Here is a 15,098-nt window from a genome sequence, read left to right on the forward strand (position 1 = left end):
GACCTCAACCGGTCGCTCGCGTATCGACGGACGAAAGGCCGATGTCGGCGGCGTGGGGCCCCAGCTCACGACTCGCGCACCCGACTTTCAACTGTCGCTGAGAGCTCGTCTTTTACTAAACTTGCGTCACTCTGCCCACGCCTCGACGTGCGGCTTCGTTCTTTTGACCTGCCTTTGGGGAGAGCCTGGAGCAGTCATGAAGGAGATACAGACGCCTTTCTCGAGCCCACCGCGCCAGCAGTCGTTCCAAACACCCTCTACTGATGCTGCGCATGGCCCACAGGGTGGCGCCGTACAGGCCAACTCCAGATGGAACACTCGCAAGTTGGGCCTGAGGACGGGCTCAGATCTCCTGTCTGCCGCAAGTGCTGGCGGGTTGGTTGCGCCTGTCATCACCATGATTGATCGGTAAGACCCTGGTTGTCAACACCGGTTCAACCACCTGACATCTCACCACCAACCAACGGTACTGACGTCTGTAGTGCCATCATAGAGAATGCCTCTGGCCGAAGCCCTCTTCTTCAATCGCTCCGCACGTCCCTGACGACACTCCTGCTCCAACCGCAACGCTTCATCCTCTCCCGGCCCTTCTTCCTCATCTTCACCCTTTACACAGGCACCTACTTCTCTGCCAACACGCTCGACACCATCGTCAGCACGACCACAGATGCACCAGCGTCGACCGTCACCGCAGGCCCCTCCAAATTCGCCGCAACAAGCACCTGCAACCTCGCCCTTTGCCTCTACAAAGACAGCCAGTTCACGCGCCTGTTTGGCGCCGTCGGCGCACCAGCAGCCAAGATACCCGCGGCCACATACGCGCTCTTCACACTGCGCGACTCCCTGACCATCTTCGCCAGCTTCAACGTGCCACCGCTGCTGGCGCCGCACATACGGCAACGAGTAGACAAGGCGACGGGGACGCTGGGCTCGGCGCTCCGCAAGCACGTCGACGCCGCCAGCGCCGCGCAGTTTGTCGCCCCGGCCGCCGTCCAGGTGCTCAGCACGCCGCTGCACCTCCTCGGCTTGGACTTGTACAACAGGCCCGCGGGCTCGGTGCGGTGGGCGGAGCGCGCCCGCAAGGTCGCGCGCGAGTGGGCGCCCAGCTGCCTGGCGCGCATCGGCCGCATCGTGCCGGCGTTTGGATTCGGCGGCGTGGTCAACATGAAGGTGCGGCGGCAGCTCATGGGCAGGTTGGAGTAGAGCGCGGCGTGTTGCTGTTGGACGCTGTCGGAGCTGGCCATGGCCGGCGTTTTTCCATCGCCATTGATCCTTTTGCCATCTTGTTTTTCAAGCTCTTTTCTTTTGTCAGGTGTTTGGGCTTTTTCTCGTGGGAGACTCGCGGGGTCGGGGTGTGTGTGCTTGGACATCGCGCATTACCTGGTATCTATCTAGACGGTCATCAAAAAATTACCCGACATAAACGGGGCATGGGGTCGGCTTCGGACGGATTCGTTTGGCTACAACTGGAAGCATCCATCCATGCATTCATCCTTACATTCATCTGTCTATCTCATTACTTTGCTCTGGGTATCACATACTTACTGCGTCAGCTTCAGTGGTCTTGTGGCGTTGATGACGGTATGGTAGGGAATAGACGGCAATGTAAAGCTACTATTTAGCGAAGAGAAGAGAAGAGAAGGCAAGAGAATAGAAATAAGGGATATAAGGAACGTGGAGCAGACTTTTTAGATGGAATTTGTCCAGTCTCCATGGATGTACAGATTTACGTGCGTGTCTGCTCGCTAGGTACCGAGGTAGTTGTCTGCCAGCTAGCTGCACTTCTCGCTGCTGCTTACATGACTTGGAAAGTATTAAAGGTTGAAGTGTTTGCTACATTCATTAGGATAATAATCTAAGTAATTTGAGTGATTCAACTTCTTTAGTCCCTTCTCTACGAGCTCTCAACAAAAACCTTTTCCTGGTGACCCCCTGATGAAAAATTGTGTTTTAGAAGCTACTTCTATTATGTGCACCTGGACCTTAAGCGATGATGGCAGGAATTTCTTTTTAGGGTTATTATATTGTCTGTCTGTACCTGATTAAGATTTTAAAAGGTTGCTCAGTCATTACCTAAAGTGGCTACTCGCGGAAGACTGTCTCGCTGTCTCATTGCTGCCCGCAGTGATCGCTGAACACTTGACGACGTCGGCCTACTCACTGAATGATAAACGACGTCCGGTTCAGTGATTCCAACCTGCACGTGCAGAGATAGTGTCATTTTTCAACCCAGACTGACGCACATAGACTGTGGGTTTGCTTTGCTCGTCTTGATGGTTCGGTAGCCCGCCTCCATATGGGCGCTTCTTTTGCTGTGTGGCCGAAAGGGGGAGTTCTGTCCTCGTCGCCCAACGTCGAAAGACAGACGGCATTGTAGGTGCAGGACGAAATGATTTTGCACAAATTCTTCTTCATCCGACTCACGCCGTCTCCCTCAAAACCCTCTCCGTCATCTCCACACTCAACCCCAAGTAATGCCGCGGATCGCACAGCCGCTCCGCCTCGTCCCTGCTCAGTCCAACCCTCCCATCTTCAACCAGCACATCTGCCAACGCCCGCCCCTCCTCCCGCGCCTTCGCACACAGTTCGTACACCAAGTCGTGCGCGACCTGGCGCCCCAGCCGCCCCGCAACGGCCATCATGACCGCCTCACTGACGACGCCGCCGGCGGTGATGTCGAGATTGCGCGCCATAGCCTCCGGGCGGACCTCGAGGCGGGCCAGGACGTCCTCGGTGTGGCGGAGAGCGGCGAGCGCGAGGCAGCACAGCTGCGGCAGGACGATCCACTCGACCTCCCACGGGCCGGTGCTGCGCTCGTGGTCGGCGACGACGGCGCCGGCCAGCGCGGCGCTGAGCTGCCGCGCCGTCGCCGCGCTCGCCACCACGTACGCGCTGCCGATCGGGTTGCGCTTCTGCGGCATGGTGCTGCTGGCGCCGCGCTCCGGGCCCGCCGGCTCGCGCACTTCGTCGACCTCCGTCTGCATCAGCAGCGCCACGTCGGTTGCGAATTTGGCGCACGTGCTGCTCAGCAGCGCGAGGAAGGAGCCGCTCTCGCTGATGTTGTCGCGCTCCGTGTGCCAGGCGATTGGCGGCGCCGCGAGCGAGAGCGAGGCCGCGAGGCGCGTTTGGCATTCGAGGGCGAGCGTGGGCGGCAGTGTTGCGAGGGTGCCGGCGGCGCCGCTGAACTCGAGGAGCAGGACCCGCTGCTGGAGCGACGAGAGGCGTGCCCGGTGGCGCGCGAACGTCGAGAGCAGGCGCGCGAGCTTGAAGCCGAGGGTCTGCGGGACGGCTTGCTGGAGGTTGGAGCGCGCGGCCATGGGCGTGTGCTTGTGCTCCTCTGCCAGTCTCCTCAAGTGCTTGATGATGCTTTCAAGCGACGTAGAGACTAGCTCGAAGGTGTCGCGCAGCTGGAGCGACGTCGCCGTGTCCGTCACGTCCTGCCCAGTGATTATGACGGATTGAGACTAAAAGGAGAGTCCGGAGAGCGTACCTGCGTCGTAGCCCCCCAGTGCGCCCACTCGCCCAGATTCTTGCCGGGCGCCGACGCGTTCGTCATGGCCACGAGCTGCTTGACGACAGGCAAGACGGGATATCCAATCCGCTCAGTCTGCGCGCGGAGCTCATCCCAAGAGTAGAGCTCAAGGCGGCAGTGTGCTCCGATTGCAGAGGCCGCTTCTGCTGGAATCTGAGCAGAGTCAGTAATTGCAACTTGAGAGACTCGAGGCGGACTTGCGATTCCCAATTCCGCCTGCACTTTGGCGAGGTGGGCCTCAAAATCGAGGTAGTAGCTTGTTCGCTGCTTGTCGGACCAGATTGCCGCGCATTCAGGGGTTGAGAGAATGTTGCCAAAGATGACGGAGTCGGTGACGGAAGTCATGCTGGACAGACTGGAAGAGGCTGTATTTTCGAAATTACGACCAGGAGGACCGAGACTGATGAATGCCAATTGCGTGAGTGCTTCACAAGCATAGTCTTGTTAGTATGCAAACAAGACTTGAGGGTCTGAGAACTATGAAGAGGTTGGCGGCTTTTCGGTTGAAGATTCAAGCAAAGACACAACCTAGTCCGGATCATCAAAACACCAGGACTCAGGTCTGACGATAGATAGGCTGCCGTGTCTTGTTTGATAGAGCGCTCTGGTTTGAGGTTGTCGAGTGCGGGGAAGTTTCCCGGCGGGCGACGGTAGTGCGAAATGACGTAACAGCTTCCACCAACTTATGAGGTGGCAGTCTTACACACTCTACGAGTCACGAAGATGGCTGGGACTTGACTTTTGTGAGGTAAAGGAGAAATTGACCTCACGACGAGCTTATACCGGGCAATCTCCTGCGTCAAGTCAGCGGCTCCACTCCATCTGCCCAAGAATTAGCAAACCTTGAGCGAGTCCAAGCCACAACTGTCATGAATCATCTTGTTGGATTGAGGGGAGAATCTGTATTACCGCCTACAGATAACGGCACGACGACCACCACTTGTACATCTTCCATCGTTCTGACCCGGTGAGTGGGTCTAGCGGCGCTCCTTCTCCCCTTGGCCAAAACATTCAAAAAGAAAACCACATGATACAAAAATTAAGTCAAACAGACCGGACAGACATTTCCCATCCCGTTACTCCGCCGCCGCCCACAAGGGTCAAAGTCAAGTAGAGTCCCCTCCTTTTCATTCCTCCCGCGGTTCAAAAACATGCGAATGAGGTAAGTGGTGGAATTTTCATTGAGGAGACATGAGCAGGATGGCTTGTACAGAAGAAGGGGAATAGGGGAGAGAGGAGGGAGAAAGACGGAGGGGAAGATGGATATTCTACATGACGACACCGGCCTGCTGCGAAATCGCCAAAAGCCCTGACCCAATATGCATGAGCAACATCGCTTTTTTCTCGACGCAAACGAACAAGATGAGAAAAGGTAGAAAAGGCAGATCTAAAACAGAAAATCGTTTACTGCTTCTTCTCACCCTCCTCACCCTCGGGCTTCTGCTCGCCCTGCTGCTCGCTGCGGGCCTTGTGCATCTGGTCGAACAGAGTCAGGGAAGCAGCCTGGAGCTCGTCGGTCTTCTCCTTGAGCTCCTGGGCGGTGGCAGTGCCCTCGCCGGCCTGGGACTTGCTGACGAACTCGCGGAGAGAGTCAATCTTCTCGCGGATCTTGCCAGCCTCGGCCTTGTCGAGACGGTCCTCAAACTCCTTGAGGGCCTTTTCGGTGTCGTTCACGACCGAGTCGGCGCGGTTGGCAGCCTCAATGGCGGCCTTGCGCTCCTTGTCCTCCTCGCCGTAGCGCTCAGCGTCCTGGACCATGTTGTTGATCTCCTCGTCGGAGAGACCAGAGCCCGAGGCAATGGTGATGGACTGGTCCTTGTTGGTGGACTTGTCCTTGGCGTGGACGTGGACAATCGAGTCGGCGTCAATGTCGAAGGTGACCTCAATCTGGGGAACACCACGGTGCGCGGGGGGAATGCCAACGAGCTGGAAGTTGCCGAGGAGCTTGTTGTCGCGGACGAGCTCACGCTCACCCTGGTAGACCTTGATCTCGACGGCAGACTGGAAGTCGGCAGCGGTGGAGAAGATTTGAGACTTCTTGGTGGGGATGGTGGTGTTGCGGTTGATCAGACGGGTGAAGACACCACCGAGGGTCTCGATACCGAGGGACAGGGGGGTAACGTCGAGGAGGAGGACGTCAGTGACCTCACCGGACAGAACGGCACCCTGAATGGCGGCACCAATGGCGACAGCCTCGTCAGGGTTGACAGACTTGGCGGGGTCACGGCCAAAGATGCTCTTGACGGACTCGGTAACCTTGGGCATGCGGGTCATGCCACCAACGAGGATGACGTCCTGGATAGCCTTGGCCTCGAGACCGGCGTCCTTGAGAGCCTTGCGAACGGGCTCGACGGTGCGGCTGATCAGGGGGTCAACCAGGCCCTCGAGCTGAGCGCGAGTGAGCTTGGAGTTGATGTGCTTGGGACCGGAAGCGTCGGCAGTGATGAAGGGCAGGTTGATTTCGGTGGAGAGGGACGAGGAAAGCTCAATCTTGGCCTTCTCAGCGGCCTCACGGATACGCTGAATGGCCATGCGGTCGCTGGAGAGGTCGATGCCCTGCTCCTTCTTGAATTGCTGGACGAGGTGGCGGACGAGAGTAATGTCAAAGTCCTCACCACCAAGGTGGGTGTCACCGTTGGTGGACTTGACCTCGAAGACACCGTTCTGGATCTCGAGGATGGAGATATCGAAAGTGCCTCCACCAAGATCGTAGACGGCAATGATCTTGTCCTGCTCCTTCTCAAGACCGTAGGCAAGAGCGGCGGCGGTGGGCTCGTTGACGACACGGAGGACGTTCAGACCGGCAATTTGACCAGCGTCCTTGGTGGCCTGGCGCTGGGAGTCGTTGAAGTAGGCGGGGACGGTGACGACGGCATTCTTGACGTTCCTGCCCAAGAAGGCCTCGGCGGTCTCCTTCATCTTGCCCAGAACGAAACCTCCAACCTGGGAGGGAGAGTACTTTTGACCCTGAGCCTCGAGCCATGCATCGCCGTTGGAGTGCTGGACAATCTTGTAAGGAACCTGGCCAAGGTCACGCTGAACCTCGGCGTCGGTGAACTTGCGGCCGATCAAACGCTTGGTAGCGAAGAGGGTGTTTTCGGGGTTGACGACGGCCTGGCGCTTGGCGGCAACACCAACCAGACGCTCGCCGTCCTTGGTGAAACCAACGACGGAGGGGGTAGTGCGGGTACCTGGGCGGCGAGTGAGCAAGATGGAGGCAGGAGATTGTAGACTGCTGCTTACCTTCGGCGTTCTCGATGATGCGCGGCTGCTTGCCCTCCATGACGGCGACGGCCGAGTTGGTGGTTCCCAGGTCAATACCAATGACCTGGCCCTTGACCTTCTCGGTCGACTCCTCGGCATACCGTCTCACGAACGAAGAGCCGAAGGGGGTCTTTGCGATGGGAGAGGCGCGGGCAAGGGCAGAGGCCCTGGGGAGGAACTGGGCGAGGGTCAGAAGACGTCGCGTGGCGAGCGCAAAGTGGTCAACTCACGGATCTGGACAGCCTCTGGGACAGCATTTTGTCGTGATTCGCCTCAACAATGGAACAGTCGCAACGAAGCGATTCGAGTCGATGACGAGGGAGGGGATTGAACGGGAGGGTTGGGGGTATAAAGTGATGATGGAATGGGATGGAGCAGTGAGAGGAAAAAGTTGATCGGTAGAAGAGCTTCGAATGACGGCGGCCGGGGAGCACGGGCCACCGTCGGCAAGCCGGAGCACCCACCAGCACCAGCACCATCTCGACCACCCAGCCTGCCTGTGCCCACTGGCTGGGCTGTCTCTCCACGGCGATGCATTCAGAGGAGAAGGCTGTCAAAAAATAATATCTCATGAATACATTCAGCACACACCACTGGAGTCAAAAAACACTCACCATCCATCCCCCCACCGCCTGCACGTGAGGCCGTACAGTAGCTCACCTCACCTCCCACGTCCTCCACACTGGACTGACCTGACTGCTCGATCGCCCGCCAATGTCAGAGGCAGCCAGAGCTTCCCTCTTTCAATCACCTCCTCTCACTCACCCACCTCACTCGTCCCGCTTGACCTCCGCTGCTGTCCTCGCCGGCAGCCTCCTTGATCTTCGCCTCCTTCGATCCTCCGCGTCCTACATTACCGCCCGTCCCGTCCCTCTGCTTGCCCCAGGTGACGTATGAGGTGCGCTGCTGGTTGCCGCCGCTCTAGGCCAGTCGCGCCAGTTGGACATGACAGTCTGCAAATGTTACACGGCCCTTTCTGAGCCATCCACTTTGCAACATGGCCGTTGACGCCTTTCTGTAAGCCCTGACCTCGTCGCTCTCGCCGTCGCGTCCTCTGTTTGCTGATCCCGCCCTGCCCGCAGCTTTCGCGACGCAGACTCCCTCGTCCTCCCGCGAAAGTCCTTCTACCCCGTCTCCATACCCGTCGCCCACTACCAGCTGCGTCATTATACTAGCTGCAGCACTCTCAACGCCAACGACGTCCTCTTTTATGCCAGCGGCCCCGACGTCTACGCCCTGAACACGGCCACCCGAAAGCGAACCCACATTGCGACTCTTCCATTCGAGACGAGATGCACCGCCTCGGGCCACGGCTGGCTCTGCCTTGGCGGCGAGGATGAAGGCCACTTTGCTGCCATTAAGCTTGAAGGCGCCACTTCTACAGCCGCCGACGTGGATACGCTCTTGCCCATACACTTTGGCAGCCGCCGCTCTGCTCGTCCCCAGGGCCCGTTCCTCGAGACGATAGGGGGAGAGATAGTCAACTCGATATCGATACACAAGCTCCCCGGTGAAAACGGCGCCGACGATGAAGCTGTCGCTGTTCTCACCAACAACGACAAGACGGTGCGCGTCTACAGCTTGACCCGTGGAAAGGAAGATGCAGTCCTGGATCTCCCCTTTGCGATGAACCATGCCTCAATATCTCCTGACGGCAATATCATGGTCGCTGTAGGAGACTACCATCAAGCCTACTTTTTCCAGCGCATCAAGCAACGGCACCCCTCTTCGGGCAAGCTAAATCCTCGTGTCGTCTCGACGCCACCAGGCTGGACCAACATTTGCGTCGCGCAGCTTCACGTGCCACCCTCGTTGAGCACCACAGGTTACTTCACAACGGCGTGGTCTCCTTCCGGGCACTTGTGCGCTGTCGGCTCTGAATGTGGCTACATAACAGTCTTTGACGCTGACTTGGTCAAGAAGTGCTCCTATGGGGAGGATGCGATCGTCAAGGTCGTTCGTTCGACGAGGCCCGACACTTCTTCTGGTCCAGGCGCCGTCCGCACCATGTGCTTTGCGCCCCAACCATGGGACCTGCTCATCTGGAGTGAAGACCAAGGGATCGTCTGCGTTTCCGACCTCCGGAGTGGTCTTTTGACCAGGCAGGTTCTGAAATTGGAACCGAAGGAGGAAGGACTTGACAAGATTGAGGCACCGTTGACCGACTTTGAGTCTGCCATGGCGAGCGACAACGAGTCCAGCGGATATAATCCACAAGAGATGTTGGAGGAGATTGAAAGAAGGATCAGGCAGCGAATGGCCTACTGGGACGACGAAGCCAACATCTTGTCAGCTCTCGAAGGTGGCGGCACCGGGCCCTCGAGATTGTCCGATTCGGATGACCAGCAGCACCGACCTCGACGGCCACCACCGGCCACGGCTGCAAGGCGGACCACTGCTTCGGCAGAAGATGGCAACACCTCGTCTGCCGAAGAAAACAACAATTCCTCTGCCGAAGACAGCCGCACCTCTTCTGCCGAGCCAAGCTCACCAGCTGCCGAGCGGGCATCAGGTTTGCGGATATCATCATCGGACACATCCAACCACGCTTTGGCGCTGGAGGAGCTCGAAAGGGCCAACTATATAAGGCTTCGTCTGGCACGGGCCGAGGCGCAGGGTGAGAGAGTTCCAGAGCATGATGCGCTCGGGCGGATGATAGAAGAGTACTCTCGCAGGCATAGAACACTTGGCTCGGGAACCGGAGCAGATGCTCGGTCTACTGACAATTCTCGTGATCAGGCCCAGCGCCGGCGGGCTGGAATTAGCGATCAAGGTCTCTCGATGCTGGAAGATGCGGGAATCTACACTCCAGGTTACGCACGACGAAGTCGAGGTGCTGCCTCGAGCGATAGACTCGACAACGACTTGACCACACAAGAGAGCAGCATCCTCGATGCCTTGACCCGCCGCAATCGGGAGCTGCAACGCATCGCGTCAATTCCCCGCAGCATCAACTACCCCTACAACCAGCCAAGCAGCTCTGATTCGGGAAATCGAAACGAAGTATCGAGCGAAGACTTTCCTCCCTTGGCAAGTACCAGCAGTGGAATTGCCAGGTCCACGAATACCCGACACGAAAATCTCATCAACGAATTGCATCGGGATCTCCTTCGCAACAGCGACCCAGACCCTCAAGGGATCAATCCGCGACAGATTACCAACACGGAAACACGAAATGGTGCAAGTGGCAATAGGAGCGGCAGCAACAGCAGGCTCAGTGCATTAATCAGTACTGCCGGCGGATCTAATGGCAACACCAGCAACTCGTCGTCGGATGCCTGGCGTACGATAGAGGCGGCCATGTCACGAAGCCCAGCTCCACCAAGCTCGCGCCCAGCAGGGCCTTCGGGACAAGGGACAGGGACGCTACGGCAGCCAGACTTGTTGCTGGAGATGGGCCGGCTCCGGCAGCTGGCACGCGCACGCGAGCGCATACGCAGCATGCAGAACAACATGCAGGTCGACGAGTATGGTATTCGGGTTGGCCTGCTGAGACGCGGTGGCACGGGCGGGCGGTACAATCCTGCGTTTGGAGTGCGCACTGCGGGCCTGGCCATGAGTTCGGATGGAAGGAAGCTCTTTGCAGGGACCGAGGAGGGCATTTTCGAGTTTGAGATTGACGTGAGGAACCGCAAGGCCTGGGGCGCTGTACAGCCCAGGTAGGCGACGACGGAACGAGAGCGACTGTTTCTTTGCGTCACCCATCTCCTGCTTTTTGACTCTGTTGGCGTCTTTCTTTCCAAAACTGCTCGTTATATCCCTTGTAGCATTTTTCTTCTTGGTTGATGCAGAGCACACCTTTTCTAGTCGGACGGGTTGGTCGGCGTAAAATGTCTCTTCTCAGTACAGTACATAACCGTAGTCATGTTGTGAAGCTTTTAATTGCACTAGCATCAGTGTTGCTCAAAACTATGGATCTATGATTGACCGGTAAATAAATTATATCTATCCTTGGTGTTGAGCTGTCCACGTCGAGTAGCATTGTAGCTGCACCCAATAGCGAGGCCGGTGTTGTGGCTGAGAGTGGGTGGGCGGCGGGCCACGACCTTTTGGGCGCCGAGCATGCAGCGACTTCGGAGCCACGCCTTCTGACGCCATCGCCGACAAATGAGTCGCGCGAACCAGAACCCCACGATTTGCTCCACCGCTGAGACGAGCCAATTGCCGCTCTTCTCGTACCTGCAGCGTCCTCTTCTCCACGTCCAGTCCCTCGATTCTCCTTCCAAAAACATACCGCTCATCGATTCTGCCCTCCGCCACGCCCTACTCCGACCAGAGGCTTTTACCACGACCGACACTGCCTTTGTCCGCTCGACGTCGCTCTTTGACCTGTCCGTTGGCCCTCTCCCTTGCCTCGACTGGCTCTTGCCCCCGGCCGTCCATCTATACTGGAAGAGATATTCGAAATGGCCTCTCCCCCGAGCAGCGAGAAAAAGGGCCCTGCTTCCAAGCTGGCCCAGAGCGTAGACTTGGATGGACACAACTTGCCCCCCAGCCCGGCCCCGAGCAGCCCCCACAATGGCAGGAAATATGCCCTGGCGACGGAGCTGGTGTACACAGAAGGAAACGATCAGTACAACTCGAGTAGCATGCCCATTTACCAGGTATATTCTCTACGCCACCGAGCGTCGGCGGTCAGAAAATCAGGGACAAAATATTGATGACTCAAACAGACCGCGACCTTCAAGCAAGACTCTGGCAGCGGCGGCGGTGAGTATGACTACACGCGCTCCGGAAACCCCACACGATCGCACCTCGAGCGTCACCTGGCCAAGATTATGAGCGCCCGGCGCGCCCTCGTCGTCTCTTCCGGCATGGGCGCTCTGGATGTGATTACGCGCATGCTGCGGCCCGGCGACGAGGTTGTGACTGGCGACGACCTGTACGGCGGAACGAACCGACTTCTCAAGTACCTGTCCACTCACGGGGGCATCATTGTGCACCACGTCGACACGACGGACCCGGAAACCGTCAAGGCCGTCATTGGTCCCAAGACGACCATGGTTCTCCTCGAAACGCCCACAAACCCGCTCATCAAGGTCGTCGACATTCCAACCATTGCGTCGGCGGTGCACACGGCCAACCCGGCTGCCCTTGTGGCCGTTGATAACACGATGCTCTCCCCCATGTTGTTGAACCCCCTCGACATGGGCGCCGACATTGTCTACGAATCTGGCACCAAGTACCTATCTGGCCACCACGATGTGATGGCTGGCGTGCTCGCCGTCAACGATTCCGCAATCGGCGACAAGCTATTCTTCACAATCAACGCATCCGGCTGCGGTCTGGCGCCGTTCGACTCGTGGCTGCTGATGCGCGGCATCAAGACGCTGGGCGTGCGCATGGAAAAGCAGCAATCCAACGCCCAGCGCATCGCCGAGTTCCTGCAAAACGAGGCCGGCTTCCGCGTCCGCTACCCGGGCCTCAAGTCGCACCCGCAATACGACCTGCACTGGAGCATGGCGCGGGGCGCAGGCGCCGTGCTGTCCTTTGAGACGGGCAACGTCGACGTCTCGGAGCGCATCGTCGAGAGCGCGCGGCTGTGGGCCATCAGCGTCAGCTTTGGCTGCGTCAACTCGCTGATTTCCATGCCGTGTCGCATGAGCCACGCCAGCATCGACGCGAAGACGCGTGCCGAGCGCAACATGCCCGAAGACCTGATTCGCCTGTGCGTCGGCATCGAAGACCCCGAGGATCTGATTGACGACTTGAAGAGAGCGGTGCGTCTCCCTTTTTACATCCTTGTCTGATTGTAGTGCTAATACTTGGTGCAGCTCGTCCAAGCCGGCGCCGTCAAGGTCACGCTCAACGGCATCCGCGCCCTCGACGCAAACGAGGCTGCCGTCGAGAGCGACGTCGCAGCCGGCCAACAGATTGCGGCCGACGGCTTCAAGGAGCCCGAGGCCGCGGGCACGTCGCAGTAGGCCATTTCCCTTCCACATCGAGCAGTCTTTGGCCCATGCAGACGCGACTACGGCATCTGGCCAGCCGTTGATTGCAAAGAGAGTTGCTGAGGACGTCGGTCGTCCGGCAGGCTGGCATGCGGCAGGCAGCAGGAGGCAGCTACAGAGCTAGTGCCGCTTCCGCTCTGGTGGGTGGTGCTGTCTGAGAAAGTGCTTGGCCGTCTCGACCGACATCATTCAAAAAAGTGCCCCTCTTAAAAACGAAATCTTTCCATGACGCGGAAATGGCTCGCGTGGGTGGCGTGGTGGCTGCCACCGGATAGCAGCCGCAGCAGCAGCAGCAGCAGAGATGGTGCCACCGGAAACATCATCAAACAGTTTGACGTATGTCCGTGTGCGCGGTCAAGACGGGACGCGGGTCGCGGGTGCGGTGGACAGATGGATACGGCGAATGGCGTGAACGCATTACTTGACATTCCACAATTTACACGACATGATCTCTTCCCCCCTTTTTCCTTTTTCCTTTTTCCTTTTTCCTTTTTCCTTTTTCCTTCTTCCTTCTTCCTTTTCCCATCTACATCGATCCCTGTGGCGTGGCATCAAACAAGCTGGGCAAACAGGCAGAAAAGACGGCAGGCAGGCAGGCACAAGGAGGGAAGAAGGTAGGCGCTAGAGGGAAGACGCGTTTACCTGTGAAATGGGTGGGTGGGTGAATTGAGGCGCGGCGAGGCGAGGCGTCTAGATAAGCAAATGGAGGATTTATTTTGTGCTTGTGGCTGGGCTGCGTTAGGGGGGGATGAGTGGTGTGGCGTGGCGCGCTGTATCTGCTGTATTTGCTTGCTGTATCTATATCTACTATACTCGCTGTGTATATATGAACGGATGTAATAGATGTGGGCCAAGCATCGGTTGTTCGACCGTATCTTCTTCGCGCCCGCCTGCCTAGTCTTTCCTTTTCCTTCACGTGGCGTACCGTGTTTTCCTGCTTGGAAGTTTTCTGGCCGGCCGCTGGAGAAACGACAAGGTGTCTAGAGAAGAGTAGGGAAGAGAAGAGTAGGGAACAAAAGAGAAGAGAAGAGAAGGTCCAGTTCTCCCTTAATATGAAGTTTTAGAGACCTACCACCCGTCCGGAGATCACGCAGGATCCCCTTATCCTATCCCCTCATCCCATCTCCCCATACCAAAAAACGCCAGACGGCATAGTCTCCCTTTAGTCTTCCTCGCCCCTTTTCTTCTCTCACTTACTCCTCTCACTTACTCCTCTCACCACTAAAGCCTCCTCAGATCCAACGCTAGAATCAAGCTGTCTTGACGTGATCTGTGACCTGGAAGAGGTCAAGCTCGCGGCAGAGAAGTGGCACAAGTTCAATCGGCATACACCTGCTGTGCTTCTTCTCAAGCTTCTCCTTGATTAGAACATGCATGTCTTGGTGGACATTGCCCTTCAGTTTGTCCATGAGCTTGACCGGGCAATTTCCATGTTGGGCGCCGACTCTTTCCAGCCAGCCGTCGAGGGAGGACTGGCCACCGGGCCGTTGATCGTTCTGAGGCACCGTGTCGGTGGCAGACTTGGCCGCTGAGATGATGAGGCTGCTGGGAATATGAGGCCGCTGGGAACATGAGGCCGCTGGGAACACGAGGCCGCTGGGAACACGAGGTCACTGGGAACATGAGGCCGCTGGGAACATGAGGTCGCTGGGAACACGAGGCCGCTGGGAACATGAAGCTGCTAGGAACATGAGGCCGCTGGGAACATGAGGTCGCTGGGAATATGAGGTCGCTGGGAACATGAGGTCACTAGGAACATGAGGTCGCTGACGTCCTTAATCGGCAGGTACCGATCATCTCGCGCCTCGGACTCCTCGTCAAATACCATGGCGAAGAGGTTGCGCAAGCGCGAGTTGGATCTGCGATAGTCCGTCGGTCTGCCCCAGGAAAGACCCAGGGTCTTCAGTCCAGGTAAGAGCTTCTTGCCCTTCAACGGGTTGCTTTGTAACCTTCTGGTACTAGTTGGACCATTGAACATCTTCAGCAGGTAGCTGGATGCCCGCCTCTCACGGCTGATCCAGATTGAATCATCGCCGGCGGTCATCCTGATCCGTCGTGGGTTTTCGACGAACTCCACGCTGATGTTCTTGTTTTCGAACCTGCCTTTGAAGGTCTTGATCTCGAGTCCGGCCATTATTAGACAAGTTAGTATGGGGAAGTAAGAATAAGGTTGAAGATTATTTAATATGGGTGGAAGGCGGAGAACCTAACACTTTAGGAGAAGATACGGGGGGTAGAGAACTAGTTATCTAAGGGGAACGCACAAGAGGTGGAGAACTAGACACTTTAGGAGAAGATACGGGAGAGGTAGAGAACTAGTTATCTAAGGGGAACACACAGGAGGTGGAGAA

The 15,098-nt window shown here is 57.5% G+C and overlaps 6 protein-coding genes across 6 annotated transcripts; 3 read left to right on the plus strand and 3 right to left on the minus strand.

Moving 5' to 3' along the window:
• The first annotated feature begins 84 nt into the window (after positions 1–84).
• On the plus strand, positions 85–1,317 carry J3D65DRAFT_194276 (uncharacterized protein). Its single transcript, XM_066794371.1, has 2 exons — positions 85–408; positions 483–1,317. Exons 1-2 carry the CDS (start codon positions 197–199, stop codon positions 1,201–1,203), a joined length of 933 nt encoding a protein of 310 aa, XP_066658264.1. The 5' UTR covers positions 85–196; the 3' UTR covers positions 1,204–1,317.
• A 1,103-nt stretch (positions 1,318–2,420) lies between these two features.
• On the minus strand, positions 2,421–3,877 carry J3D65DRAFT_643993 (beta carboxy-cis-cis-muconate lactonizing enzyme, cyloisomerase, CLME2; the record flags this gene model as incomplete). Its single annotated transcript, XM_066802124.1, has 3 exons — positions 2,421–3,437; positions 3,491–3,685; positions 3,734–3,877. The coding sequence occupies 3 exons, from the start codon at positions 3,875–3,877 to the stop codon at positions 2,421–2,423; spliced, it is 1,356 nt and encodes a 451-aa protein (XP_066658265.1).
• Positions 3,878–4,936: 1,059 nt separating this feature from the next.
• J3D65DRAFT_548068 (heat shock protein 70 family) lies at positions 4,937–7,053 on the minus strand (the record flags this gene model as incomplete). Its single annotated transcript, XM_066796886.1, has 3 exons — positions 4,937–6,723; positions 6,776–6,974; positions 7,027–7,053. The coding sequence occupies 3 exons, from the start codon at positions 7,051–7,053 to the stop codon at positions 4,937–4,939; spliced, it is 2,013 nt and encodes a 670-aa protein (XP_066658266.1).
• Positions 7,054–7,882: 829 nt separating this feature from the next.
• J3D65DRAFT_547080 (WD40-repeat-containing domain protein) lies at positions 7,883–10,459 on the plus strand (the record flags this gene model as incomplete). The annotated part of the gene is made up of 2 exons (XM_066796847.1): positions 7,883–8,952; positions 9,478–10,459. Coding segments are annotated over 2 exons (2,052 nt in total), but the record flags the coding sequence as incomplete, so codon positions are not given.
• Positions 10,460–11,202: 743 nt separating this feature from the next.
• J3D65DRAFT_529204 (cystathionine beta-lyase-like protein) lies at positions 11,203–12,636 on the plus strand (the record flags this gene model as incomplete). The annotated part of the gene is made up of 3 exons (XM_066796656.1): positions 11,203–11,400; positions 11,470–12,516; positions 12,571–12,636. Coding segments are annotated over 3 exons (1,311 nt in total), but the record flags the coding sequence as incomplete, so codon positions are not given.
• A 1,361-nt stretch (positions 12,637–13,997) lies between these two features.
• On the minus strand, positions 13,998–15,038 carry J3D65DRAFT_689568 (uncharacterized protein; the record flags this gene model as incomplete). Its single annotated transcript, XM_066803891.1, has 3 exons — positions 14,498–15,038; positions 14,362–14,445; positions 13,998–14,309 (listed from the first exon to the last, which is right to left on the minus strand). The coding sequence occupies exons 1-3, from the start codon at positions 14,879–14,881 to the stop codon at positions 13,998–14,000; spliced, it is 780 nt and encodes a 259-aa protein (XP_066658269.1). The 5' UTR covers positions 14,882–15,038.
• Between the last annotated feature and the right edge of the window lie 60 nt (positions 15,039–15,098).

The sequence above is a fragment of the Phyllosticta citribraziliensis genome, assembly GCF_038025025.1.
Source record: "Phyllosticta citribraziliensis strain CPC 17464 chromosome Unknown J3D65scaffold_2, whole genome shotgun sequence".
NCBI classification, from domain to species: Eukaryota; Fungi; Ascomycota; class Dothideomycetes; order Botryosphaeriales; family Phyllostictaceae; genus Phyllosticta; species Phyllosticta citribraziliensis.

Bases quoted from the DNA above. Each gene is read 5' to 3' on its own strand.
- J3D65DRAFT_194276 (XM_066794371.1), top strand. From the start codon at position 197: ATGAAGGAGATACAGACGCCTTTCTCGAGCCCACCGCGCCAGCAGTCG. The intron at 409-482 runs GTAAGACCCTGG...TGACGTCTGTAG, and splicing joins GTCATCACCATGATTGATCG to TGCCATCATAGAGAATGCCT.